This window comes from Podarcis erhardii, assembly GCF_964252035.2.
Source record: "Podarcis erhardii genome assembly, chromosome: 11".
Taxonomy (NCBI): domain Eukaryota; kingdom Metazoa; phylum Chordata; class Lepidosauria; order Squamata; family Lacertidae; genus Podarcis; species Podarcis erhardii.
The window spans coordinates 45,525,545-45,553,420 of NC_138501.1; the positions used below are offsets into that span (position 1 = coordinate 45,525,545).

A 27,876-nucleotide genomic window follows, 5' to 3' on the forward strand; every position below is an offset into this window, starting at 1 on the left:
AAATGCCAGGAGTCTCTTTGACTTCCCTCAAAAGATCTCAGGAGTTTCACCTGAGGAAGAACCACCCAATTCATTTTGAATTTCACTGGGGACAAAATTGGTGGCCTCCCTCATGTGGAGAGAGGCCAGCCTAGGTCAGGTTACCAGCCACATGATAATGTGTGAAGCAGACCTTAAGTAAGATCCCACCCAGCACACACTGCGAAGATCAGCAGAACAAAATAGGCCAACAGGAGGCACTGGGGGTGAGTCATGGAGACATCTTGTTTCTTGCTTCTCAGGGCTGCTCTTTCATCACTGCTTCAGACTGTTGCTTGACCAATAGGAATGCACGATGCCATTTCAAGAGTGTGAGATCTCTCCATAGAACGGGGTTTGATGGCGCATCGGTTGGCTTTATGGCAGACACGGGTGTTTGGTGGTGTTGTGTGTGTGAAACGCTGGTATGCTGCAATGTTCCCGGGTTACTCCATTCTTCTGTTCATCCAAAGCTTTCAGAAGGCCGAGCCTGTGATGGCATTAAGCTGCTTCATTAGCCCCTCCAAACTAGCCATCTGTTCACTAAGATCATCCTGTTCATATACCTGTGGAGAAAGCAAGCAGCTAGTTAATTCTGTTTCTTTAAGCTTGTGTCCGAATCTATCCAAGATAATCAGCATGTATAACAATTACGACCAGTCACTGCAGAAACATGGAAAACTGCATTTAAGATTGGGGAAAAATAGAAAGGGACAGATCCATCCATCCCTACCCTGGATCCAACCCTGACCTTCTCCTGTCTTGCCAGTTTTAAAAGCAGTCTTTCGGCAGATATTTTCAGCATGACTATCCTGATTCAGTATCAGTACATCACGCATGTAAAATGGAAGAGGTTGAAGGGAATGTCCTATAAAAGGCATCTTTATTTATATGTGTTTGAAAGGGAATGGCATTATTTGAAAGTAAGTTGGGAGGAAACTCAAGTGTTAATAAAAGGTCATTGTCTTTAGCATGCCCATAGAGGTTGAGTGGGACTGAGAGCCTGAACTTTGCTCCCTATAGGCTCCTCTTCCATTATCTCCTCTAAGTGCTCCCACTTCTGCAGAGACTTCCCTTGGGAAATAATTTGTCCAGCCATTACGAAAAATAAGATATTTAGAGCTGAAATGTTCCACACTCGACAGCTCCTTATACCAGTTATTTCAACCAAAGTGGTCGTTTTCATTTCTTCACTCCCTTCCCAATTGCATGGCGCCAGGCTTCCTTATCTCCTGTACACAGAGCGGCCGGCAAGGCTTGGAAACCATTCAGAGGCAAAAAAAAAAAAAAAAAAAAAAAGCTGTGCAATAATCCAAGAGCTGCCCTGGGATGGCATTGTGCAGCGATGGCTTTTGTCCACCAGTTAGGCTGCCTATTGTGTTTCCGCTCACTTCAATTACCATTTGTTTCAGTTGCTGCTGCTACTTGCAGGGGATGGCCTCTAAATCATGGTGCTTGAATTGCACTAGTAGAGCAAAAGCCCTGGACAGGATCCAGACAGGGAAATAGAACCGCAAATCACCAGAAAGAAAGAAAGAATCACTGGAAAGATTCTTCCTTTTAGGGTGTGAGGATAATAAGGGGGGCTTTAGATGGCAACAGGCGTTACTTATTTCAAAATGTGAGCCAGCCCTGCTGTGTTTGGGGCTCTCCTGCTCTTTCTCCTGACTGGGGTCATGGTCACCCACTCCAAAGTTCTGCCCCAACAGCACTACTGCTCTTTGTGATATAGCTTTTTACATGGAGGGAATGGTTGCCATCCAACCAGAGGCAAACTGGACTCGGCATTACTTGCAGTATTGCAATCAAAGTACACATCTTTTTGTAGAAGTCTCAGGAAAACCTGAGTGGACTTGGAACCATGGTGGTTGGGGAGGAGAAGTTTAACTCTTTCCTGCCCTGCCATGGTGACAACAGAATCCTCTTCTGTGAAGCTGAAACTTGCATTGCAAGAAGACTTCCCACTGTCACCCACACAAGTTGGCCAACAAAGATGTGAAGCATCCTTGTAGAAAACTGTGGTTCCTGTGATCTACTCCCCATGTTTGCTGATATGTTATTGTCTTTCCCTGATTCATCTCAGAAATATTTTGAACTTCCTTGGAGGTCAATAGCTTTGTCAACTGAGACAAATCTGTGTTTCCGGGGTCGGCGTGAATGGCGGACGCACTGCGGGTTTGACAGCTCCGTCAGGCCTGACACTGCAGAGGTCCATGGGGGAAGTGGCAAGGCAAGGCGTACCCCCCAAAAGCTGCAAAGGAAAATGTGAGGTGCCGACTGGTCTCTGCCTCTGCTCCGAAAGGTGCGGAGAGTGGGGGCGGGGGGGGGGGGAGCTGAGGAAAAGCCAGCGATTTAGGCACTCTGCAGAGCGAAGCCTCTGAACCAGTCAGCAGCGCTTACCATTCCAACTAACTTCAAACTGATTTGCAAGGTGAGAAGGAAATTAACTAATAATTATTAATTCGGCACAACGGGAGGATAAAAAGGAAGTCCACTCCCATCCCTGGGTATTTAAACTGCATGAAAAACTTTACAAGTGAAAAAGTTGCAGACTAGCCTTGGAAGTTAAAACAGCTAATGGCTGACAAGGATTTTACAAAGCTCTTTGAATACCAATCTGGATACTTTACAGATTTTTTTTTTTTTTTTTAAATTGAATTTGAATTTGAACAACAGACCTGAACTTGAGAGTGCATTTGAACTTGACACAGATTTTGTAATATATTGAACCTGAAAAGTAAATGTTAAGGCTCCAATTGACTGCGGGTAAGCTTTGGAAGAAAAAAAATGGGGATGAAATGTGGGAGAAATGAGTATTATCCCTTGTATTCTAAACCAGGGAAGTGCAAACCGCTATACGGTAGGGGAGGAAGAGAATCATAGAATCATAGAGTTGGAAGAGACCACAAGGGCCATCGAGTCCAATCCCCTGCCAAGCAGGAAACACCATCAGAGCACTCCTGACATATGGTTGTCAAGCCTCTGCTTAAAGACCTCCAAAGAAGGAGACTCCACCACACTCCTTGGCAGCAAATTCCACTGTCGAACAGCTCTTACTGCCAGGAAGTTCTTCCTAATGTTTAGGTGGAATCTTCTTTCTTGTAGTTTGGAACCATTGCTCCGTGTCCGCTTCTCTGGAGCAGCAGAAAACAACCTTTCTCCCTCCTCTATGTGACATCCTTTTATATATTTGAACATGGCTATCATATCACCCCTTAACCTCCTCTTCTCCAGGCTAAACATGCCCAGCTCCCTTAGCTGTTCCTCATAAGGCAAGGAAGAGGAGGAGGAAATGGGACAGTTATTTTCAGTGCCAGCCTTGCTTCTCCAGTAACACCTGCCTTTGGCAGTCCCATCAATCCAACTGATACGGGACTGGATCTACAAAACATTTCAGCTAGTGCTTCTGGACTACAAGAGAGCCATTGACTTGCACTTACATTTGCAGCATCCTCTGTTTGTTTGTGACCCTCTTCTGAGGCTTCTGGGGCTGTTGGCACTGAAACAGGAAGCAGAGGGGATCTTGCTTTGCCAGCTAGTCCAAGCGATGCTGTCTTAACCTGAGCCTTGGGAAGGTTGGGTGCTGCAATATAAATGGAGAAGTTAGGACTATATTAGCACATGAATCATGCCCTGAAGAAAGCAGAAGCAACATGAGAATACACATGAAATCAGCCGTATTTTGCCCAGGCCCTTCCTTACATTTATAATCTGTTATTACCTAAAACGTGTAGCACACATTTTTAAAAAGAATGAAACCACAACAGCATATTGAATCTAAACAGCCCAGGATCCAAATAGGAATCTTAAAATAAAACCCAATTAGATTAATGCTACAGTGTTAAGCATACTTACCTGGAAGTAAGTTCCACAGAAATTAATCACAACCATTTCCAACTCAATTACAGGTGATATCTAGGTAATAAACACTTTTAATTTTTTCATGGATTTCGATGGGCTACCCAACTACATGCTCAAGCCTTTCCCACTGCAATCAATGAGTGCAAAATATTAAATCCCCCCAGTCAAGGGATGGATGAATCTCAGATTTGGTCTCTCTCGGTTTCTCATTTTTCTGATCTTAAGTTCAGTTCACATTTCCACATCAGTTTGCAATTTTTTAAAAAAAGTCCTCATGAAAATTCAGCAGCATTTTAGTGTGAATTTCTCCATACAGCTGCAATTTTGTATGTAGCTTTGCTTAATATCCACATTTGATGCATAGAATTATATTAGTTTAATTAATATATGCATTTTTATGCCCACTTCACCCTAGTATATGCATTTTTGCACTCATTACTTCGCTGGAGAGCTACATTGCATAAGCCAGAGAAATGTGAATTTCAAAGCATGGATGTGCTCCAGTTTGCATTGTTTTGTCTGTGTGTGAATTAGGTAAACTGGCCTTTATATGCTAACTGAGTCTAATTTCTCCCCTAGCCCTACCTAAATCTCTTAATCCTGAATCCTTCTTCAAACTGCTGGTCTTGCAGGGCTTTCAAAATATGCTCAGGCTCTGACTTCTGTAAGTCTCCAAGGGAGAGGCTTTTCCAGCTATGGGGAAGCCAGAAGAAAAGTTGGGACATAAACTGAATTATCCCTTGGGTGACTGAAGAGATCATGATAGGACACAAGGGATGAGAAGGCCTCCTACTGTCTATATAGGACTTCATATATAGCAATTCCTATGTTGATTTCCTCCCAAAAGGGTGTAATCCACCAAGAACCATGGTGGCACCTCCCCTAGATCTGAAAGTTACCATGGGTCTTTGTGCTTTGTGCTCCAGAGTAGTACTAAGTAAAAGTGGGCTTCAAAAATTGGGAAGGTTTGTTAAAAGACCAGATGACTTTTTGCTAGGAATTACAGGCCAAGACTTGCCAAAAAAGCATAGAAGACTATTCATGTATGCCACAACAGTGGCTAGGATATTACTAGCCCCCAAATGGAAAGACGACAAAATACCAACTAAAGAAAAAGGGCAAGAAAAACTGATGGTGTATGCTGAAATGGCGAAGCTAACTGGAAAACTCAAGACACAAGGACAATAGAGACTTTTTAAAAGACTGGGAAGCATTTATGTTGCATCTACAGAAATATTGTATAGAAGTAGACTGACTAGTTGGGTTTGACTAAACACTTACAATCAACAAAATAGAGAGATCAAGATGCAATAACAGGAAAATATCAAAATGTACGTAAGAGGTGATTTGAAAATAAGTATGGTATAAAAAGGAGGAGACTATAATAACATTTAATTTAAAGCTTGCAATGTTAAGGTATAACATAACAGGCAGGAGAAGTTAATGTGTAAAAAACCAGAGCAGGAAGTTGAGGGAAGTTGTGGGAATAATATTATTGTGATAATATTTGGTGGTGGAGAAATAAAATATATCAGAGCGCTTGGCAGAACATCAAAGCATCTTCAGGAACAGAAAAGAATAGGGGTTTGAAATATTGACCCGAGGGACTGGCAGGCAGAAGGAAGGATTTGGGGGCCAGCTCAAGTATGTATACTAAGAGTGGTTGACCTTGAGTAAAGAGAGGCGGAGAGGGCTAAGAGACTTCTCTGCACCCGCACAAAACCACAACTACACTAAGGGGAAGCTATCACAGTTAAATTGGTATAAAAAAGCTGCATTTGTAGCTGGACTGAGCAGAGCCAAAATGCCAAAAATGAGAGGAAATTTTTGCAGAGTGGGAACAATCCCAGGGATGCTTATCTGTTATAGCTTTATTTCTCTGCAGCCTTGAAGGCAGCTACTCTTTCTCTCCTTACGCAGCGAGAGATAATTTCTTGGTCAGTTGGCAGGTCAATTGGTTTCAACTACCACCATTCTCCTCCCAGAAGGTGCTGGGATGAGGCAAATATTTATTGGATTTCTTTAAAATAACCGATACACCAGTAAATATAACAAAATCTTGAAGCAGTTCACATCAACCGTGAAATCACAAGCAAAAAGTAAATACATTAAAAAAGAAAAAGTTAAGCAAAGCAAAGCATTAAAACAGAAACACTGAGCAGTGTGACCAGAGGCAGGGAAAGTCTATGGAAACTAGTAGGTTTTCAGGAGCTGCTTAAATCTGGCCACAGTGGGTGCCTCCCAAACTGCATGAGAAAGCGTGGGCCAGAGGGCTGGTGTCACTACAGACAAGTAGCTTGGTCTCAACACAAGAAGCAGTGCTACTGCTTGGACCTTCCGAGAGAAAAATAATGCTGATGTCCTGAAGACTTTTCTCTACTCCATTGTGTTTGGGCATGTGTGTACATGTGTGAAAAAGAGAGCAGGGGCTATCCAGTCTTGAGAAACCATAATATGTGTGATCAGGGAGGAGAGTACTACCTTCACCCCTGCTACCCCACACATTGGAGGGTGACTTTTCAAAGTAGGCCATGTGTTTCTGCTGTTGTAGGCACCCCATGCAATATAGAACCCTGAATTCCATGAGTCTGCATCATGTGGAGAGTCTCCATGACCATGGCAGGCTCCCTCTTTTGGATATTTGATCTTCAGCTCATGGAGGGTGACAGGCACAGTGGTGTTGGGTAGAATTGCCATCCTCACTCCTGCTCCCTGTCCCCCTCTTGTATATCTGGATTTGTAGAACACCTAGAGCTAAATAATGAGTGTTTTGAAAGTACTCCCTTAAAAGAGATGCTGGTCCATTAGGACTTTCCTCTTTCACGATCACTCGTAGCCAAGTAAGATTGTCTTCCATAAACATGGTGTCAGAGCTGCCCGAGGTCCCAGCTCACAAAGGACCAACGCCAGTTCGTTGTTATATACAAAAGTCTTTATTGAAGTTCAGTTTCGATTTCAAAGCCACGGCGCGAAGCTCTACGTCTCAAACTCTAGACCGCTGAAGCTCCGTCTGAATCTCCTCCCCCCAGACACCAGTTTAAGACTCTAGCCTTGCTCCACCTCTTCCTTTGCTCTTTCCTCCTCTGGGTCCGCCTGTCCGCTGGGGTCTTGCCCTTTCTAGACTCTTCTGACGCTGAGTCCCCTGAGTCTTCCCCCTGCCTCCGGCGGGCTTTAGGACCTGGTTCCCAATCCGGGTTTTCTGCTGTCCCGCGCGCCTGTACATTCGAACTTGGCGCGTGCGCCCAGCCGGCAACCTTTCTCCTGACCGTTACACTGCTCATGTCACTGCTTCCCCCTTCGGGGAGGCTGGCTGGACCTGACTTCCCCTCCGTTCCCTCACTCTCCGATAGAGGCGTGGTCAGCCCTGACTCATCTTCTCTCCCTGCTGGAGGAGACGCTGGCCCTGATACATGGGACTCTTCCCCCCCACTATGCTCTGGTGGGGGAGCTGGTCCTGATCTCCCGCTGCTGCTTTGGGAGTCCCTGCTGGCCCCTTGCTTCTGGTGCATCCCCCCTGGGACCCCCCTTGCCCTGGCCCTCGGCGCCCCCCTCTGGGAATCTTCTGATTCGCTGGAGAAGCTCATGGAATCTCTCGTGCCACTGTCATACTCCCCTACGCTTCCCTCAGATTCTTCCCCTTCGCTCTCCATTTCCTCTCTCCCCTGTGCCTCTGCTCCTGAGCCCCTGACACATGGTTTTAACAATGAGTCCATAAGTGACTGTGGAGGCCAATTCTTGATCCTTCTACAGTGAGGACATTGGTTTCCAGGCAGGAGTTGATCACGGTGTGGATTTGCCAAGCGTGCCCTCCTCTTAGCATGTTTCTCCCTTGTGTCCTGAGTTTGAGTGTCCTCAAAGCCCATGACACCTTTGGTAAAGTCTGTTCTCCAATTGGAGCGCTCACAGGCAAGTGTTTCTCAATTGTCGGTGTTTATACTACATGTTTTGAGATTTGCCTTGAGACAGTCTTTAAACCTCTTTTGTTGACCACCAGCATTACACTTTCCATTTTTAAGTTCGGAATAGAGTACAGTGGTACCTCGGGTTAAGTACTTAATTCGTTCCGGAGGTCCGTTCTTAACCTGAAACTGTTCTTAACCTGAAGCACCACTAATGGGGCCTCCTGCTGCTGCCGCGCCACCGGAGCACGATTTCTGTTTTCATCCTAAAGCAAAGTTCTTAACCTGAAGCACTATTTCTGGGTTAGCGGAGTCTGTAACCTGAAGCGTATGTAACCTGAAGCATATGTAACCTGAGGTACCACTGTAGTTGCTTTGGAAGATGATAATCAGGCATCTCCACAACATGACCATGTTAAAGAATCATTGCTTTAACACTGGTGATCTTTGCTTCTTCCAGTACACTGGTATTAGTTCGCCAATGGGACACTGCCCTACAAACCTCAGTCTGCCCTTGGACTGCCACCTTCTCACCCTTACCTGCCTGCCTGCTTACTTACAACATGCCCAGGCTGTCAGCTTCCTCCTTAGTTTCAAGTGTTGCCTTTGTAAGACTCAGTAGAGAGGAAGATGGGGGGCAAAACTAAAATTACTTGACTCTGCCCATTATTGACTGTGGCTCTATCAACTGTTGGTCTCCCTGCTTTCCACCCTTCCAGGCCAATTGGACACAACTACCACTTCTCCTTTAACAATTCAGCACAGCTCCCCCCCCCAAAAATGGCCACCTCCCCCAAATAGGGTGATGAAATGGGGTGAGCCATTCGTATTCTGCTCTAGTTTGCAGTGGAAATATTTCTAAACATCTGGTTTTAAAGATATATATTTGGCTATACTTAAGAAGTGTAATCCAACACCAACAACAGGCTACAGAGAGAATGTTTAAAAATGCATTTTGATTTTCTTTTCTTTAGAACTGATTTTCCCCCCCTTTTCAAAAACCCAAACATTAATTTTAATCAAATGTTAAAGCACAGGGTGAGCGAGGCTTGCATTGCTAAATGCTGAAGAATATTCAAAGCAAAGCTCTCCCAAATTAGAGTGTCACGTTGAACTTTGCCACTTATAAATATCTTTCTACTAGGAAGCATTAGACAAAAAGAGAGCCAGATATTTTCTGCATGCCTGAATCTCTTTGATAATCCAAGTTTAGCTGAAATGAAAAAGGGAAAGCTAAGAAAGAAAGTTAAATAAATTCTTCAAAAGATAACAATCAGCACCCTATCTTCACTGTAATAAATGAGTTCCTCAATAACTAGTTTTGCTGAACTTCCCAGAATCTCAAAGAAAGAACAGACGATATAGCCATCCACAGAAGATAACGGGTGTGTGTTTTAAAATAATATGATCCAAGAGGGGAAAGAGTAAAGGGAAGAAAATGTTTTTAGGCACAATTGCTTGAAGGCATTTTGATACTCTCAGTTGCTCCTCTATATGGTGTGAGAGTAGGGAAGGGAAAATCTGCCATTTTCAGGTTCTTTCAGTTTCTCATTTTATTCAGTCTTATGTTTAGTGCTTCATACCTTCCACATCAGTTTGAGATTATTTTTTTTAAGTCCTTAAAAGTGGAAAGGGGTCAAACCATCGCAAGAGGTCTTGAAATTTTGGAGGTTGGATAGTTACAATGGAATGGTCTCGGTGATGGGGTGCACATTTTTATTCTTATTTATTTATTATTGTTACTTTGCCAAAAAACAAACAAACAAACAAAGAAAAAAAACCCAGCTTTAAAAATCTTTCAAAACATAAAATCAACAATAAACTAAAAACAGATTAAAGGGTACATCCACATTCCACACAACTGAGTAGGCATGTCTAAACTAAAATGTTTTTAAAGGTAAAGGTAAAGGGACCCCTGACCATTAGGTCCAGTCGTGACTGACTCTGGGGTTGCGGTGCTCATCTCGCTTTATTGGCCGAGGGAGCTGGCATACAGCTTCTGGGTTATGTGGCCAGCATGACTAAGCCGCTTCTGGCAAACCAGAGCAGCACACGGAAACGCTGTTTACCTTCCCGCCAGAGTGGTACCTATTTATCTACTTGCACTTTGACGTGCTTTTGTACTGCTAGGTTGGCAGGAGCAGGGACCGAGCAACGGGAGCTCACTCCGTCGTGGGGATTCGAACCACCGACCTTCTGATTAGCAAGTCCTAGGCCCTGTGGTTTAACCCACAGCACCACCCGCATCACTAAAATGTTTTAGTAGGTACCTAAAAGAGGATAGTGAAGGCACCTGCCTCACATCAATAGGCTAGGAGTTCCAGAGTGTAAGTGATCGAAGTAGTCGAGAGCGCATGCACTGGGTAAGGCGATCTTGCAGGTAAACTATGGAATCTGTGGCACCAGTTGCAGAATGGGACTTTATAGAGACAGCACCTGCGTGCTGAGCAGCTAGTAACTGCATATGTATTCAGGACTTAAAAGTAAATAAATAAACAGCATAGGGGGCACAGCTGACACAAGTCTTTCAAAGCTTATGCTAATTTCTTTCATTTCAGTTTGTTCTTCGCATTTGCACAGCAATGCTAATTAAAATTATTGCCAAATAAATTACAGGACTTCTGCTCTCTCTCCTGGAACAAGCCAGTCATTCAAAATCCATTTAGGCCTGGCACACAAACTATATAGCAGAATAAAGTTTGCTAATATATGCCTGGCACATGGAATATTTGCACCTGTGAGCCTGCTGCGGCAGGGAGGTGGTAAGGAAGGGGGGGGGAAAGAGAAATCATGTTATTCACATGTAACTCATTAATTGATGTCACTGGGCCTTAAAGAGCTGCTTCTCTGCACAAAGGCAGATGGCTCCGTTTGGGCATTGCTAATGAGAAACCAAAATGGCAATTAAGTTTCCCCTCCTCTGTCTTTGGTTTGGGACTAGCAACAGGTAGCAATTAAAGCTCAAAATTTAAAGTAAAAAAAAAAATCACACACAGAGGGATAAATAAATAAGAAGCAAATGTTGGGATAACCTCTTAATCAATGTTGTAAGAGTGAGGAATAAGCAACAGGTAGTAGGGTCAGCTCAGAAGTCTGTGCTGAATCTTTACTCCTATGCCAACTCTTCCTGAATTTCATTCTCTGCTACCTTCTGCTCATCCTCTCTCTGCTACCACTGATCACTGATCACCCTTCCTTCCTTCCTTCCTTCCTTCCTTCCTTCCTTCCTTCCTTCCTTCTTACCAAACTTACTCTTATTTTTATTGCCATTGCATCGGTAGCTAGCTCTCTTCATCACCTCACTTTGCCTTGTTCTGAGAAAGCGCCCAAAGGGTGTGTGTGTGTGTGTGTGTGTGTGTGTGTGTGTGTTGGGATTCTACCTTAGAGCAAAGCATTGGAAGTGTTCTGCATTTTTACCTAAGTTCAATAATAATAATAATAATTTATTATTTATACCCCTCCCATCTGGCTGAGTTTCCCCAGCCACTCTGGGCGGCTCCCAATCAAGTGTTAAAAACAGTACAGCATTAAATATTAAAAAAAAACTTCCCTGAACAGGGCTGCCTTCCTTTTAAAGATAGGATAGCTGCTTATTTCCTTCACATCTGAAGGAAGGGTGTTCCACAGGGTGGGCGCCACTACCGAGAAGGCCCTCTGTCTGGTTCCCTGTAACCTCACTTCTCTCAATGAGGGAACCGCCAGAAGGCCCTCGGCGCTGGATCTCAGTGTCCGGGCTGAACGATGGGGGTGGAGACGCTCCTTCAGGTATACAGGACCGAGGCCATTTAGGGCTTTCAGGCAGCACTCTTAAGCCTTGCAGCAAGGCAGCAGAGGGGCAGGTGGTCTCCCAGCCACCTCAACCTAAATACATCACACTCTATGGAAGGACCTCCCTCTTTGATCCTTTCCCAGATTAAGGTGGGATGGAAGGGGACTGACCTGCAGAAGCCTGTAGAAGCCTTGCATGTGCAGCAGGAATGCTGCCACCCATGTGAGGCCAACAGTAAGGCAAGAGAGAAGGAGTCCATGGAGACACCAAATTGCTCCCTCCACCAGAGGCTGCTGGATCAGGCAGGTCCATCAATGTGTTTTGACAGTTGCCAACCAGATGCCCATGGGAAACCGGGAGGAAGCCCCAAGCAAAAGAGCACCCTCCCCTCCAGTGGTTCCCAGCAGCTGCTTTTCAGAAGTATTATTGCCTCTGGCCATGGAGACAGAACAGAGATACCATGCATACTGCCACTTGAGGCAGCTGCCTCAACCTGCCTCATGACTGGGTGGCCCTTACTGGTAGCCCCTGGCTCTTACACAGCCCCTGTCCTGGTTTTGTTGTTCTGTACAGTTTTTTCTTCCTCTGGCCCCACCAGGGATGGGGCCCTCAGAAGATTTCCCAGGAGGCAACATGGCCCTCTGGCTTGAAAAGGTTCCTCATGCTTGCGTCACAGTCTCACTTTCCTCGCAAGATGTGACAGAAAGTCTCATGAGATGCCACCAGAGCCTTGCAAAACTTTGGCCAAACTGCATGGTCACTTTGGTGTGTATGTGTTGTTTTCCACCATCCAAGTGGCTCACTCAACAAGCCGTGGTGGGCTAGTCCAGTTCCTGGGTCTCTGCAGCTAGCTGAGCTCACTCCCTGCAATCGATTAAAATGTCCAAGAAGGCTTCTTTTCTTTGAATGCAAAAACCGATTCAAGAGAATGACAGCAAAACAAAACGCAGCGAAACAAAGTCTGGCGCACGGGAGGTTGGAACTCTAAGTATACTGAATTAGGCTAATTATAAAATTAATCAAACAAATGGCACTTGGGTCCTAACGCATGCCAATCCAGTAGGGCATCTCAAAGTGCCAGTAAAATCTAGAAACATGAAAGAAAAATAAAAGGGGGGAGGAGCCCTGCACAGGTTGGAAAGCAAAGAGAGGGTGATGCTGATCAGCTGCTGCTGTGCAGAACCACAGCAAGCATTGACTGTAGGAAAATTTTATTTCCTCCATAGGGTTATTAAACATTTCATTAGCTCATTAGTTTGACGATATATGTCTGCCAGGTGCAAATACTGGCTAGCTTATTATTACCGGAAGGCCTCCTTGAGCATATTAGCTGAAGCTTGCTTTAATAGTTCGGCAGCATTTCATATCGGTGCACAAACAAGAGAGACCTTAACAGATGTGACATTTTCTGCTCCTTCCATAGCCTCGATGCCTCAAAATGGTCGTCCTTTTACAATGTTGTTTATGCATATTTTGGCATCTACAAAATATCCAGGTGCCAAACACCTGTGCTGCCATAAATCAGAGCTATATGCGCCACTTGGCAGTACGACTACGGAGCTAATATCTGATGCTATCATCTTGATTAATGCTATGGTTTGTATGCGTAAGGTCTACCAGGTTCAGTCTCTGGCTCTCTCCAGGTAAATGACCTCTGGAATGGGTCCTTAAACTCCCATAATTCCTCATGCTTGTTGCGATGGAGGATCGAGGGGGTTGCATGAGTGTGTACGGAAACTAGCCTACTGTACAAAGGTAATCTACATTTGTTTCTGCACTCCCATCAGCACCAGTTGGCATACTCAGTGGTAAGGGATGATGAGAGTTGTTGTACAACAACACCAGGAGAGTGAAAGGATCCCCATCCTTGTTTTAAACAAACACTTGTCTTTTGCTTTTGTGGCAACATTATTTTAAAAAATGATGCTTATTGTTGTAATAATCTTATTTAAGCTCCTTTGTGAGGTTCACCAAAAAAGAGGTACAGTGGTACCTCGTGTTACATACGCTTCAGGTTACATACGCTTCAGGTTACAGACTCCGCTAACCCAGAAATAGTGCTTCAGGTTAAGAACTTTGCTTCAGGATAAGAACAGAAATCAGGCTCCGGCAGCGCGGCGGCAGCAGGAGACCCCATTAGCTAAAATGGTGCTTCAGGTTAAGAACAGTTTCAGGTTAAGTACAGACCTCCGGAATGAATTAAGTACTTAACCTGAGGTACCACTGTATATAAATAAATAAATATCCCAAAGAAGTAGGGCGAGCAGGGTTGAATACATCTCATCCACTGGATTCCAAGATTTATTGCCGGCATTAGTTAGGGAAAAGACAACATTGGCGGTCCCCTTGATGTGCAGGATTTTCAGACCTTCTGTCTGTTGTCAGAAGTGGATTATTTATTGATGGGCAGCAGGTGCTTGAAGTGGGGGGGGGGAAACATGGTGTGGGTTCCAACTGTTGTGTAATTCTTATCTGTCAAGGATTAAGAAAACCTGGAAGACTGAGCAGCTGGGAGTAATCCGATTCTGGACACTTCAAACGATCTCCATTGTGCAGTACATAAACTGCAAGAAAACATTGTGTGATGGCACCTTTCATTTCTTTGAGATATTCACCTCAGAATTTCACAAAATCCACTTGTAGCTTGCCATTTTGAGTCCTGCTGTTTGGTTTGGCTAACAATTGATCACTCCACAGATCTACTAGCCAGTGGCAAGACAAACAGATTACAGCAGACATGGTCTTGGCAGACAGAACTATCAAAAGCTGCCATGAGCATGGGAATTTAGGGCATCTACGGTGAGGGGGGGAAGTATTTGATCCCCTGCTAAATTTGCCTCGAAATCAGCCTCGAAATCTTACTGACTTGGAGAGGATCTGCAAAGAGTGGGACAAAATACCTCCTGAGATGTGTGCAAACCTGGTGGCCACCTACAAGAAACGTCTGACCTTTGTAATTGCCAACAAGGGTTTTGCTACCAAGTACTAAGTCATATTTTTGCAAAGGGATCAAATACTTATTTCAATCATTATAATGCACATCAATCTCTGACTTTTGTCTTCTGGGTTTCTGGGAGGTTTTCCTGTTGTTATTCTGTCTCTCACAGCTACAACAAACCTACTATTAAAATGATGGACTGGTCATTTCTTTGTCAGAGGGCAAATGGGCAAATTTAGCAGGGAATCAAATACTTCCGTCCCTCACTGTATCCTAATGCTTAGGTCAATGTATTTCTTGTCCATGTTGATGTTGCATGTTTTCAATCATATGTCCATATTATTATTATATTAATGTATCAAGGCAAAATGGGCGTTTCTGTAAACATTTCCTTTTAAATGCACATTTTCCTGCATGCGTTTTCCTCCTAATACTGAATGAAGAACTGCACTGCAAAATCTGGACAAGTGTGCATTCTGAACGATAACTGCATTCTGATCCACATGTTAGTCCAGGGAGTGGGAATTCGGCCAGTTTGCCAATACCACTCATTAGAAAGAAGACACGATATTGTGTGTGATGCAATATTTACATGCTAAAACCTATAGTGTGTAAATCAGAGACATATTTTTGTTTTGTGCTTTAAGCCTCCACACTTAGCTCCATCTCTGTACTGCACAACCACAGGGCGAAATAAGACATGCATATTTCCACTGCAGGTATAGGTCCAGGTCACTAGAGGCCTCAGTGGCCCAGAGTGTCCATCACCAACTTTGGTCCTACCAGGAGTTTGAAACTAGGACCTTCTGCAAGCAAATCAGAGGTTCTACCATGGAGTGAAGGGCCTTTATTCTGTAGTGGGCACTCTATTTTTTTCCAGAGATCACTTACCTGTTTGAGATAAAAGGGGTGTATAAGGGACTTTCGGTTCTATTGCACTCATTGGCGGAGGTAGCAAGGGGTTGGCGAAGCTGCGCAGTGGATGTGTAGGCCGGACACATGCTGTGGGAATTGTCCTGCTTGGGGCATCTTCGCTGCTGGAGTGTTCGGGCTGCGTCTGCGGTAACATGGATGTCTGCTGTGGGGCTGGTCCTTCAGTCACTGCTGCAAGAGGGAAGATGGAAGAAGATGTCACCAGCTTGAACACCAACCTGAACTGTAAGGTCATTTATAAGTAATAAGTATAAATATTGTTAATCCAGCACCACCACCACAACTCTTTACTGGGCCTGTTCCTGTTCCTATATTTAAAAGGAGCTGGGCATTCTTTCTTAGGAGCGAAAGCCTTGGCATCATCATGGGTGGGGATGTGTAGCAGTTGGATAGATCTCTGAGCTTGCAGATACACCTTGCACTCCCTGCTTGAGCCATACCAGTAGAGATTGGAGAAGGTTTTCTTCCACGTTGCAGAAACAGTCCTTAGCCGCCTTAGCACTTAATAGGAAGACTATTAGGAAAACCATAAAGTGAGTGGCATATGGTACCTTAACCACAAGCAAGAAAAAGGCTGTATTTGGAAATATGACTGGGGTGGAGGCGAAAACTATTATCTGGTCTTTGGTGAAAGGCAGGTCCCACCACTACATCAACAGATTTCAGCCTGGAACAAATGAGTCTTTAAAGTACATGTAAAGGGCCTTCCATGGTTCCATAGGAATGGAGTTCTCTAACCATGGGGCCACCACAAAGAAGATCCTATCCCTTTTGCCTGCCAACCCTAATTGGCCATGCTTGTAGGCATTCAAGGAGGGTCTGTGGAGTTGAGAAGAACATAAGAAGATCCCTGCTGGATCTTCAAATCAAAGGCCCATCTGGTACGGAATCCTGTTCTCACAGTGGCCAACAAGATGCCTCTGGACTTGAGTGCAAGTGTGCCCCCCCATCAGCAATTGCAAGCAACTGACATTCAGAGAAATACTTCCTGAGACAAATAGATGTGGAACATAGCCATTATGGCTAGTAACCACTGGTAGCTTTATCCTCCATGAATTTGTTTAAGCATTTTTTTAAAAGCTGTCTAGTTTGGTGGCCATCACCACATCTAGTGGGATCAGACTCCATAGTTTAACGATGCACTGTGAAAAGTACTTCATTTTGTCGGTCTTAAATCTTCCAACATTCAGCTTCATGGAATGTCCATAAATCTTAGTATTATAAGAAAGGGAGATAAAGTTCTCCCCCCGCCCTCGATCTTAATAAATAAGCAGGATCATAGAACTTAATGAAAGCTTCTGAGAACAGAGCCAACTAATGAAGTCATTTAATACTGTGGCTACCTCTTTAAGAATATCTATTTGCCTAGCTCATATTGTTCAGGTACAATACAAATCAACAGTTTATAAGTACAAATACAGAAAATGAGATTCTGCACGTGCACAGGTATATCTTATGCACGTGGTTCTAATTTAGTGCCAGACACCAATTAATGCTCAAGTAGAGGAAAGTAGTTAAGCCCAGTGATGCTCTTGAGCCTTTGGGAAGGAGGAAGAGTTGACATTTTCAGCAAATCAAATATAGTGCATCTAACATTAAGTTGTGAGCTTTTGGGGGGCAGGTCTGAAAGTTTTCTAAAAATACAATTGGTGATCTGTTTCTGAATTGAACTCAGAGCAATACAGTGGACTCTTGGGTTGTGAAAGTGATCTGTGCAGGATGCACATTCGCAACCCGCAGTGTTCGCAACCCACAGTGACTCGTCTGTGCATGCACGGATGCAATTTGGTGCTTCTGCACATGCGCAACACACGATTTAGAGCTTCTGCTCATGCGTGACCCCCGAAACCCAGAAGTAACCCATTCCGGTGGGTCCGTAACCCGAAAAAAACGTAACCTGAAGCGTCTGTAACCCGAGGTATGACTGTATTCCCATTGCTAGCATCAACCTATATCTATCTACTTACTCCTGTTACAGTGCACTGCTGAATTTGCACAGAGCCCAGTAATTGGCTGTCTATGCATGAATTTTCAAGGGAGGGGGACACACACCTGGGGACTGTACTTCTTAACTTTTCTACTGTGATTTCAGGATTTGGAAAAATCAACAAAAGACTTAAGTAAAGCAGCCGAGTAAGGAAGACAGTGACACAAATTGCTGCATACAGGATCCTTTGTGTAGAAGCCTATGACATTATGATATCTACACCTTCTGACAAAGACTGTAGACAAAGAGGTTGCTTAATTAATTTCTATTTAAACCAAATGCCATATCCTTCCTTGAGACAGCTGCAATATTGCCAGAGCTGTTGCTTTATGCTTTATTATCCTGTATTGAGAGTCAATTTTTCTCTGATTTGAATATGCCACTTCAAACCTTCGCATTTAAATTGGGCTCTCCCATTGTCTGGAGTATTGCTTATAGATGAGGGAAAAGAAAAGAAAAGAAAAGAAAAGAAAAGAAAAGAAAAGAAAAGAAAAGAAAAGAAAAGAAAAGAAAAACAGTCTGTGTGCTTTCAGCCCTTGATAGTAGCATGGATACCAAAATAGAGATATGAACCCAACTCACCCCTCTATCCTGGACACAAAGTTAATGGGGTGACTATTTCACATGTGATGCTATTGGCGATGCCATTAGGGCTGCACAGGATCAGTCTCAGCTGGGTAGGGACTATATCCTCTCCCAATGCAAACCCCTTATTCAAATGTGAATTTTCCCCCTGCTTTTAGTGGAACTTCACTTTGAATTCAAGAACAAAGCCATTTTCCTCTTACCCCCCCCCCCCAAACCTTAGCAGCTGAGAGACCATGGTGCTTGGAGATAAGAGTGTGTGCTGTACATGCATGCATGAGAAGTTTGGTTCCCCTTTTCTCAATTTAAGGAGTCCTGGTAATTAGGACCATGAAGATCCTTGCTTGACAGCTTGGAATGTTGTTTCTTGTCAGCGAGAGAGTATTGGGATACACTGAACACTGATATGATCCAGGGCTGTCACAAGCATTCAGGACTCATGTAATGTGTGCAGAAGACGGTGACCAAGATGATCAAGGGTCTGGAAACTAAGCCTTATGAGGAACAGTTAATAATAATAATAATAATAATAATAATAATAATAAATTTGTTATTTATACCCTGCCCTCCCCAGCCAAGACCGGGCTCATGGCGGCTAACACCAGGTATAAAAACAATTGATTAAAATACAACTTAAAAACAAGATTAAAATACAACATTAAAATGCAACCTCATTTCAGTAGAAACTCAAATCAAAATCTTTGAGGGAGTTAGGTATGTTTAGCGTAGGAAAGAGAAGACTTTGAGGAGATATGATAGTCATCTTCAAATATCTAAAGGACTGTCACATGGAAGAAGGAGCAAGCTTGTTTTCTCCTGCTCTGGAGGGCAGGATTCAACCCAATGGCTTCAAGTTACAAGGAAGGAGATTCTGATTAGACATCGGAAAGAGCTTTCTGATAGTAAGAGCTGTTTGGCAGTGGAAAGGACTCCCTCAAAAGGCAGTGATCTCTCCTTCCTTGGAGATTTTTTAAGCAGAAGTTGGATGGCCATCTGTCATGGATGCTTTAGTTGAGATTCCTGCATTGCAGGTGATTAGACTTGATGGCCCTTGGGATCCCTTCCAATGCTACAATTCTCTGATTCTATCTCTCAAAGGCATGCAACAAACACCCCTGGAATAAAGCCATAATGTAAAAGTTGGAGGCAGGAGTGAAAGCGAAAGATAATCCAACAGGAAAAGGTTGTTCTACACAACATAATTTCCCTCCCTCTTCTCTAGCCACTTTGTACGCAGGCTAGTAATTACAGGCTGATTATTACAGCTCAGGGCATCCTAATGAATGTGGCCCAAACTGCTCTGCCAACATGAGGCAGCCATAACTTCAGAGGGCCACCTGGAGAGGAACGAGAGTTCAACTCAATTTTCATGTCCATTTGTTGCTTGGTTACAAGTCTGGCAAGGATGTTAAATTATTGCTCCCATGCATTTATTCACATCAACGAGTGTTTCATTTTCCCAAAGAGCATAAAGTTAAACGCAGAGGGCCTGCACCTGAAGTACCAGCACTGTGGGAAGTTGAGGGCCTGATAATGAGTAATCACATCAAATTGGTAAAAAAACACCCACTACGAGGGCTATTCATAAATGCCACACCTTTTATTACAGACAACACAAAGACGCAAAACAGAATGTCATAAAAATGTCACAGTATTAACAAAATAAGTCAGAAATGGGCTAACTGCTTTTGGCCCATTTCATAAAACATTTAAGATAAAATCTGAATGAATGAAGGAAACACTAAAACAATGGGGTTTGAGAAGGTGGTCTATGCCTCTAGATTGTGACATGCAGCTGAAAATATATCTCCAGTTGTGTGTCAGGTACCGGTATTTGACCTCTCTGTGAAACCTGTACTTTCATCAGTCTGGCTACTCCCAACATCTCCCTCCATGTACATCAGGGATGGAGAACCTGCTGCTCTCCAGATGTTGTTGGACTCCAACTCTCAGCATCCCCGATCATGGTCCATACTGGATGGGGCTGATGGGAGCTGGAGTTCAACAACATCTGGAATGCCATAAATTCCCCAATTCCTGATATATGTAATACTAGAGGCATGTGCTAGAGCAGGCATGGCCAAACTTGGCTCTCCAGCTGTTTTGGCACTACAACTCCCACCATCCCTAGCTAAGAGGACCAGTGGTCAGGGATGATGGGAATTGTAGTCCCAAAACAGCTGGAGGGCCAAGTTTGGACATGCCTGTGCTAGAGAGAAGACCCCAATTTTGGCCTAGGAGATGTAGACTTCACGGAGGCTTTATGTATCTTGAACATTTCTGCATCATGGGAGGCTAAACCTTTCACATATGAGGAAAGATGGCAGAGAGGAACCGATCCATACTAGACAAGTCACATGTTTCATATACATCTTGGCAATGGGGCTTGGCAGTTGTGGTTCCCATAAAACATCCCTGGAGTAGCAAAGGCCTTTGTGAATCTTGCACTTCTCTTGGTTTGAACCGAGTCTTCTCCACCATCCCATTATCACCTCTAATAAATGGAGCATGATTCCTCCTGAAATCTCTAGCTGTGAGGAAGTTTCCATTTGGATCACAGCCGTGACACCACAGAAGGCTTTGTTAACCACTTCCCTATGTCATATTTCTCCAACTGAATTATCCTCTCCCCTAGTTGTTACTGGCTATAGAGGGGAATGTCAGGTGCAACATGGATATTTGACCCTCCCTACGCCACACTGTGGGAACGTGGGTGGTGCTGTGGGTTTAACCACAGAGCCTAGGACTTGCCGATCAGAAGGTCAGTGGTTCGAATCCCCGCGACGGGGTGAGCTCCCGTTGCTCGGTCCCTGCTCCTGCCAACCTAGCAGGTCGAAAGCACGTCAAAGTGCAAGTAGATAAATAGGTACCGCTCCAGCGGGAAGGTAAACGGCATTTCCATGTGCTGCTCTGGTTCGCCAGAAGTGGCATAGTCATGCTGGCCACATGACCCGGAAGCTGCGACTGGACCTAATGGTCAGGGGTCTCTTTACCTTTACTACGCCCCACTGTAGATAACAGCAACTTAAAGAAAGCAATTTAAGCTTTGGAAATGGAGTGGAATAAAGGGATAACAACCTTTGTCCTTCAGTACCATATTCTCAGCCCAAACTGGACCTCCATCTTGGCTATTTTTAATGAAAGAAAAAGACATTGGGATGTCCGATCATGAATTTCCCACCTCAGGTCTTGTTTGGCCATAAATGGCAGAAAATTATTATTATACTGTTGGAGGCCAAACTTGTGTGTGTTAGTGCTTCTTTACAGAAAGATGTGATTGTCAGGATGTTGAATTTCAAAACAGATCCCTCATTCTGTGCTTGCATGCTCTGATCTCAGGGGCCTGGGCTGCACAAAGCCCTGCAAAGGAAAGGCATGTCTTAATCTAAAACACAGTGGTTTAATCCACTGCAGGTACAAAAGCCTCTTAATATCTATGCTAGTGGGAACACCTAGGGCTTAGCAGTCAGTCATGCAACATTCATCAAGAGCCCCCAAGACCCAAGCATTTCGTTGTTTTTTGCTGGAGGTAACAGCCTCTCTGCTTATCTACATGATGAGAGCAGACCGTTGCACTCTAGTGCACTCTAGGACCAGCAGCAGAAAACTAAAAAAGAGCATAGCCAGGTGAACTCTCCAGGCACATTATAATGAAGAATGCCTTGGGGTGTGCATATATTTCTCTATAGGCACCAAATGAGATACTAACTAAGTAGGAAATGCTGGACTGAAATGCATCATTACTATGCTTTCCCAGAATCAGATTATCCAATTCCTGGGAAATACCGGGGATAATTTTGTCATAATGAACTGCAGACACTGGAGACTAGCTGAAAGCTACAAGGGAAAGCAGAGGTCAGTGCCATTTGCAAAAAGCTTTCCTATGTATAGTTAAGTCCCCCAGTTTCTCCTAATGACTAGAGAACAAGCGAGTTTGTGCTCATTTCCTTCTGCTGCTTCTCTTGGTCACTGCAGTCCTTCAGCAATAAACAATTGGTATTGATGTTGCCAGAGCTCATAATTATCTCATTCAAAATACAAATTTGATAGCTTGTAAGGCTGAAATGCAATACAGATTAGCTTGGGATGTAAAAAAGGGTTCTGCATGTGTGCGCGCGCGCACACACACACACACACACAGAGTGCATTTTCAATTTAAATCTTCTTTTTTTGTTTGTCAGAGTCTCAGACAATAGTTCAAGCTCAGATAGATCTAAGCAAATGAACACAAATGCATATTTTTTAAGGTTCTGTGTAAATCTAGAAAAAGTCCAGAAAGCCCATGGGACAAAGAAGGCGTACGACCCCTGAGCTTATCTGACTATGATGATCAAGGGTCTGGAAACCAGGCCTTATAAGGAACGGTTGAAGGAGCTGGGTATGTTTAGTCTGAGAAGAAGGAGGAAGAGGAGGAGGAGGAGGAGGAGGAGGAGGAGGAGAGTTTAGATTTGATATCCCGCTTTATCACCACCCGAAGGAGTCTCAAAACGGCTAACATTCTCCTTTCCCTTCCTCCCCCACAACAAACACTCTGTGAGGTGAGTGGGGTTGAGAGACTTCAAAGAAGTGTGGCTAGCCCAAGGGCACTAAAACAATGGGGTTTTCTACATGCAGCTGCATGTAGAGGAGCGGAGACGCGAACCCGGTTCCCCAGATTACGAGTCTACTGCTCTTAACCACAACACCACACTGGCTCTCCCAGGAGACTGAGAGGAGATTCAATAACCATCTTCAAATACCTACCTCGACTATATATTTTGTCCAGCTGTCTCCCCATCTAGGGTTGCCATGAAATACCTAACTGGAGCTCCACCAAGAAAGCAGCTATTGAACCTAACCATTCTTTGCATCTATTCTGGTACTGCTTTGTCCCCATTTGCTGAAACATTTCCCAAATGTCATATTATTCAAGCTTTGGACGTCTTCACCCATATGCACCTAGTCGCTTTGCATTATAGGTGCTGAGAGTTGTTAGGAGGGCCCTTGTTTCCCTCACAGAGTCACAGTTTCCAATATACCCTGGAAAGAGGGATTGATGACTCTGAGAACGGTAGCTCTGTGAGGGGAATAGCGGGTCTCCTAATAACTATTGCCACCTTTAATAAACTCCAGTTCCTAGGGTTCTCTGGGAGAAGCCATGGCTGGTATCTTTGTGGTTTAAACATGTGGTGTGGGTGTGGCCCTCGTCCAGGATTCTTACCAACATGCCATGCAGGCTGTTAAAAGTTACACCATGGTAAAACCAGACAGCTCCATGGGAACTAGATTCATAACAGAAGGTGATGGATGGTTGTGCATAGGCAAAAATGAACAGAGATGTCTTACTAAGCTCCATTGACTCCCTCCACCTCTTTTGGGAGCTGCTATCCTTTGGTGATATTTAACGCTCCTTGGGCTGATACCAAGGGCTTCATTACGCAGGTTGGCAATCAGCCTGATGGACCGTTCGACATGCACTGTCGTTCTTGAAAGCCTTTCTAAAGGTGCAGGAGCTAAAAATTCAAAATGAAAGTTGACATTGGAAGGAAACCCAAGTGTCATGCGCTGACACACATGCAGAGAGACATCTGGATTTGCCATATGAAAGCTTGATGAAGTAAGACTCCTCCACCCACCCTAGCTGCTACGGAAGAGAGCAGTGGGCTTGTTCTATCAGGATTTAGGGGAAGCTGGCCTGACTTGCAAATCTTTACAAATGGGTTCATCTAGGAAAATGCTGGTGGATCTGAGAATTTGAGAGAGGTGCAGAATATGGAATGCAAGCAAGGAAGTAGAAAGGGTAACTAGGTATGCTAGGAAACAGGATCCAATTTAGGGGCAGCTGACAGGAAACTGCCTGGGGGGCTAGGTGGGAGGGCCTTGGTCATGGCAGGGGATGGGGCACTGGTTAAAGGTGCCTAGTCAACTACTCATCCAGCATTTGAAATGTATAGTGCAATTAGTTCATCTTGGAAAGCTGTAAGCACTGATGTGTGTAGGCAACCTTGCATTAATTAAAACAAACAAAACAAATGAAAAAAGCAGAAACTTACAACACTGGTGCCCATTCAAAAGGCAGTCACTGCGATTGGATCCATGTGTGTAGAATTCTCATCTTATATGACAAGGGATAAACCACACATGCAAACTGTACAGTGCAATTGTGAAATGCAAAGTCGCACAATTGCAAGAAAAGGGTGTTCAGAAGTTGAACAAATAAAGGCGGCAGTGCTGAAGGGAGTTTGCCTGGGATGTAATTTGGCCTGGCACCATCCTTGCCAAGATGTCTCTGGAAGCTGGTCTGGATGAACTGGGTTAGGCTTGTGAGGTGTGAGCCAGAAGGGTCTCTTGCAGAAATCTCGCTTCAGCCACATGCAAATTAAGGCAGCAACCCTTTCCACACTTACTGGGGATTAAGTCTCATTTGACCCAATAGGGTTTACTTTTGAGTAGACATGCCTAGATTTCTGTTGCAAGGCAAGCTGCTGATTCTTAGACTCAGACTCCCCCCACCCTGCCATAGGGGATAATAATACCAATTTCCCCCTTACAACAGAGTTATTACTGAGTTAATGTATGTGCATTAAGCACTAAAACACACAAACTGGCTTGAAGTTGTTAAAAATTTGCCTTTTGCCTTAAATACTCTTTGCTCTTCATTCCACAAACTCTCTCTGCATGGCTACAATATTACAAAGTGGTTAAAAGACACGGCCGTGGACAAGCAGATGAAATGAAATTAATACAGTAATGAGATATAAAGTGCCATTAGATCCATTAGTCACATTGCTCAGCTATATAAAGGACGTAGCTCTATCTGAAGTTAGAGAAACGATAATAAATCTTTTGGCGGTGGCACAAACAACCCTCTGTGCAAACTACAAAAAAACACAAACCACGAATTACATAAAAGACCTAACATAAGAATTGTGGATTGTAAGGGTCTGGGATACAGCCTACATGTGCCCTGGCTTCTATCCCACAATACTCAAGCAGCGGCTTTTACTCATAAAAGAGTGACAGATCTTCAGTCAGATAAGTAATGGTACATGCTCAGCACCAGACACAGGGCTCAGAAATCACGTTTCAGGAGTTCAGGAGTGGGGCAAAAAGTTCAGAATTGGACAAGAGCAACAAAGACGTCCCAACAAGTTCTCGCATCCCACCTGCCAGGCAAGCCTTTAAAGATTAGGTGTAGTGTGCTCATGTGTGAGACTAACTATCTTTGCAGGAATGCTGAGATAGCAAACACGGGTTTTGTTAGTGTGGGTGGGTGGGTCTGTTCTAATCTGATAAGGTGGTGCCTGGCTCCCCCTGGCTGTTCAAAACACTCCCCGCCCTCCATTGAGGTACAGCGGTACCTCTGGTTATGAACTTAATTCGTTCCGGAGGTCCGTTCTTAACCTGAAACTGTTCTTAACCTGAAGTACCACTTTAGCTAATGGGGCCTCCTGCTGCCACCATGCCACTGGCACGCAATTTCCCTTCTCATCCTGGGGCAAAGTTCTCAACCTGAGGTACTACTTCTGGGTTAGCAGAGTCTGTAACCCGAAGTGTTTGCAACCAGAGGTGTTTGTAATCCAAGATACCACTGTACTCTGCTCTGCATGAAGTTCAGCGGGTTGGGGGAGAGAGAACTGATAACCCTTCTTCCCTTCTGCACATTTCTATCCAAAATCACAGCTTGTTATATGTTTCTGAATGCATGTAGCAAGGACACATTCACTAGTGGCCCACTGGAGGCATTTCCTTTTGAGACCATGTAGTCCACCACATGCTTGCTGTGGTGGATGCCCTAGCATCAAGGTCATACCACTGATTTCATGGACCCTGATCTGGACAAGGTGGTCATCATGCCTGGAACAGTTTTCCATGGGCCCTGGACCAGCTTCAGTACTCTAATTCAATGCTATCATACACAGGGTACAATAAAGTTCTTATTGTTTGAGGTTGGAGCATTAATGGGGGGAGGCCTGTGGCCCTCTGGAAGTTGTTGGGCTCCCACCAGAAAGGCCAATGGTCAAGGAAGATGGGAGTTGTAGTCCAGAACAAAATCCAGGGTCGGTAGTCTAGAATACGCAGCTTAGATGTTTCCATCACACACACACACACACACACACACACACAAACTGAAACAGTGCCATGGGTTGAGATCACTCTGACAAGATATGCACCTTTATTTTCTGGCAGAAGGAAAAAGAAGAAAGAAGCCAGTGCAAACTCATTATTCTGGTCAATTGCTACCACCTGCTTTGACAGCAGACAAAATGGCAGGCAGGTTTATCATCCAATGGAGGCAGGCATGACTGAAGTCTGCCTTTCTCCTTCATTTTCTTCAGTTTCTCTTTCAGCAGATGGCTGAGGGAGAATATTGGCCTTTTCTTCTTTTTTTGCTAAGGCTGATTTTTTTTGATTTTTTTTTTTTGCATTGGCTTCTTTCTAGTTCATTAGAAATGGGTTTCAAGAACAGAAAAGAGGGATTCAATCACGGCCCATTTGGCAGGATGAATGGCTGCACCGTCCATAGTGGCATTGCATATGATGAATTTGAAGGGTGCCTCTCTCCAATCAATAGTATGTGCAGTCATGTAATAATGTAGGGACTGTGACTCTGAAATGAGTTAATGCAGTGCACAGTTTGTACTTGTCTACATTTGAGCATGGATCTCATGGCTCAAGTTAAATACTCCTGGTGCACATATCCAACATCTCAGTATATCTCATTTATGAACCCATGAAGTTATCCTACACTGGGTAAAACCACGGGAACACTCAGCTCAGTACTGTTATGAGACCCCTAGTCCCCGCAAAGAGCTACAATTCCCAACAACCTTAACAAACTACGAGTCCCAGGATTCTCAGGAGGAAGCCATGGCTGTGTAAGAGTGGTTGAGATGTATGGTGTCGAGGTAACCAACTGTCAGGGACTGGCTAGATGAGGAGCAATGGTAGGAGGCTACATCTGAAGAACTTCTCAAGGCAGCATCAGAGTGGGAAGGTGAATGGTGGCGGGATACAGAAGGCATGTCAGAAGAAAAAGGGGGCAGATGAGTTGGCACCTGAGCAAGCAATTATGAGAGTGAGGCAGCTGAGAAGGAGGAGGCTCAAATCCTCAGTTCTGGCAACTGCTTCATCAGGCTAGTTCTGCCCATGGTGTTCTCTGTTGGGCTTTGCCTTTCTGAATGAAAAATCAGCCTTACTGCTCATCTCTAAGTTTCTGTGCTGAACCGCAGCTGAACCAGTCCTGACACCTACATTTGCAACCAGCCCCTGCCAGCGCAGCAAATGGTTATGGGAGTTGTAGTCAACTAACACCTGGAAGGCATTAAGTTTGCTATCCCTCGTTTAAAGTAACTATATCCTTTATTTACAGAACAACCCTTTCGGTGAGATAGCTGAAGTTTCCCATTTTGCTGCTATCGGCAAAAGATGGCCGTGAAAAGTTCAGGTGTCGCATTCAAATTCTGTGCAGGCCCTTCCGAAACGTACAGTTGTACCTCAGGTTACAGACGCTTCAGGTTACAGACTCCACTAACCCAGAAATAGTACTTTGGGTTAAGAACTTTACCTCACGATGAGAACAGAAATCGCGTGATGGTGGTGCAGTGGTAGCGGGAGGCCCCATTAGCTAAAGTGGTGTCTCAGGTTAAGAACAGTTTCAGGTTAAGAACGGACCTCCGGAACGAATTAAGTTCTTAACCCGAGGTACAACCACTCCATGAGGTAGGTTAGGCTGAAGCACAAGGACTGGCTCTTGGTGACCCAGTGAGCTTCATGGCTGAGTGGGTTTTTGGTAGTTCACCACACCAGTTGGTAGTTCATCACACCTCAACCAGTGTAATGTATCAACAGAGTAAGCACAGCCCCAGCAGAGTCTTCAGAGATTTCCTGCTCCTAGACAGTTTCT

General features: G+C 44.3%; 1 protein-coding gene across 3 annotated transcripts in view; it reads right to left on the minus strand.

Annotated features, from left to right (window-relative positions):
* Positions 1–244: 244 nt before the first annotated feature.
* Positions 245–27,876, minus strand: part of DCC (DCC netrin 1 receptor) — a 944,701-nt gene continuing 917,069 nt past the window's right edge. For all 3 annotated transcript variants that reach the window (XM_081881357.1, XM_081881356.1, XM_081881358.1), the window contains exons 27-29: positions 15,377–15,589; positions 3,459–3,601; positions 245–584 (exon numbers count right to left, since the gene is read on the minus strand). In XM_081881357.1, coding sequence (XP_081737483.1) covers positions 495–584; positions 3,459–3,601; positions 15,377–15,589 — 446 coding nt within the window. In that variant the 3' untranslated portion in view covers positions 245–494. The remainder of the gene's footprint in view (positions 585–3,458; positions 3,602–15,376; positions 15,590–27,876) is intronic.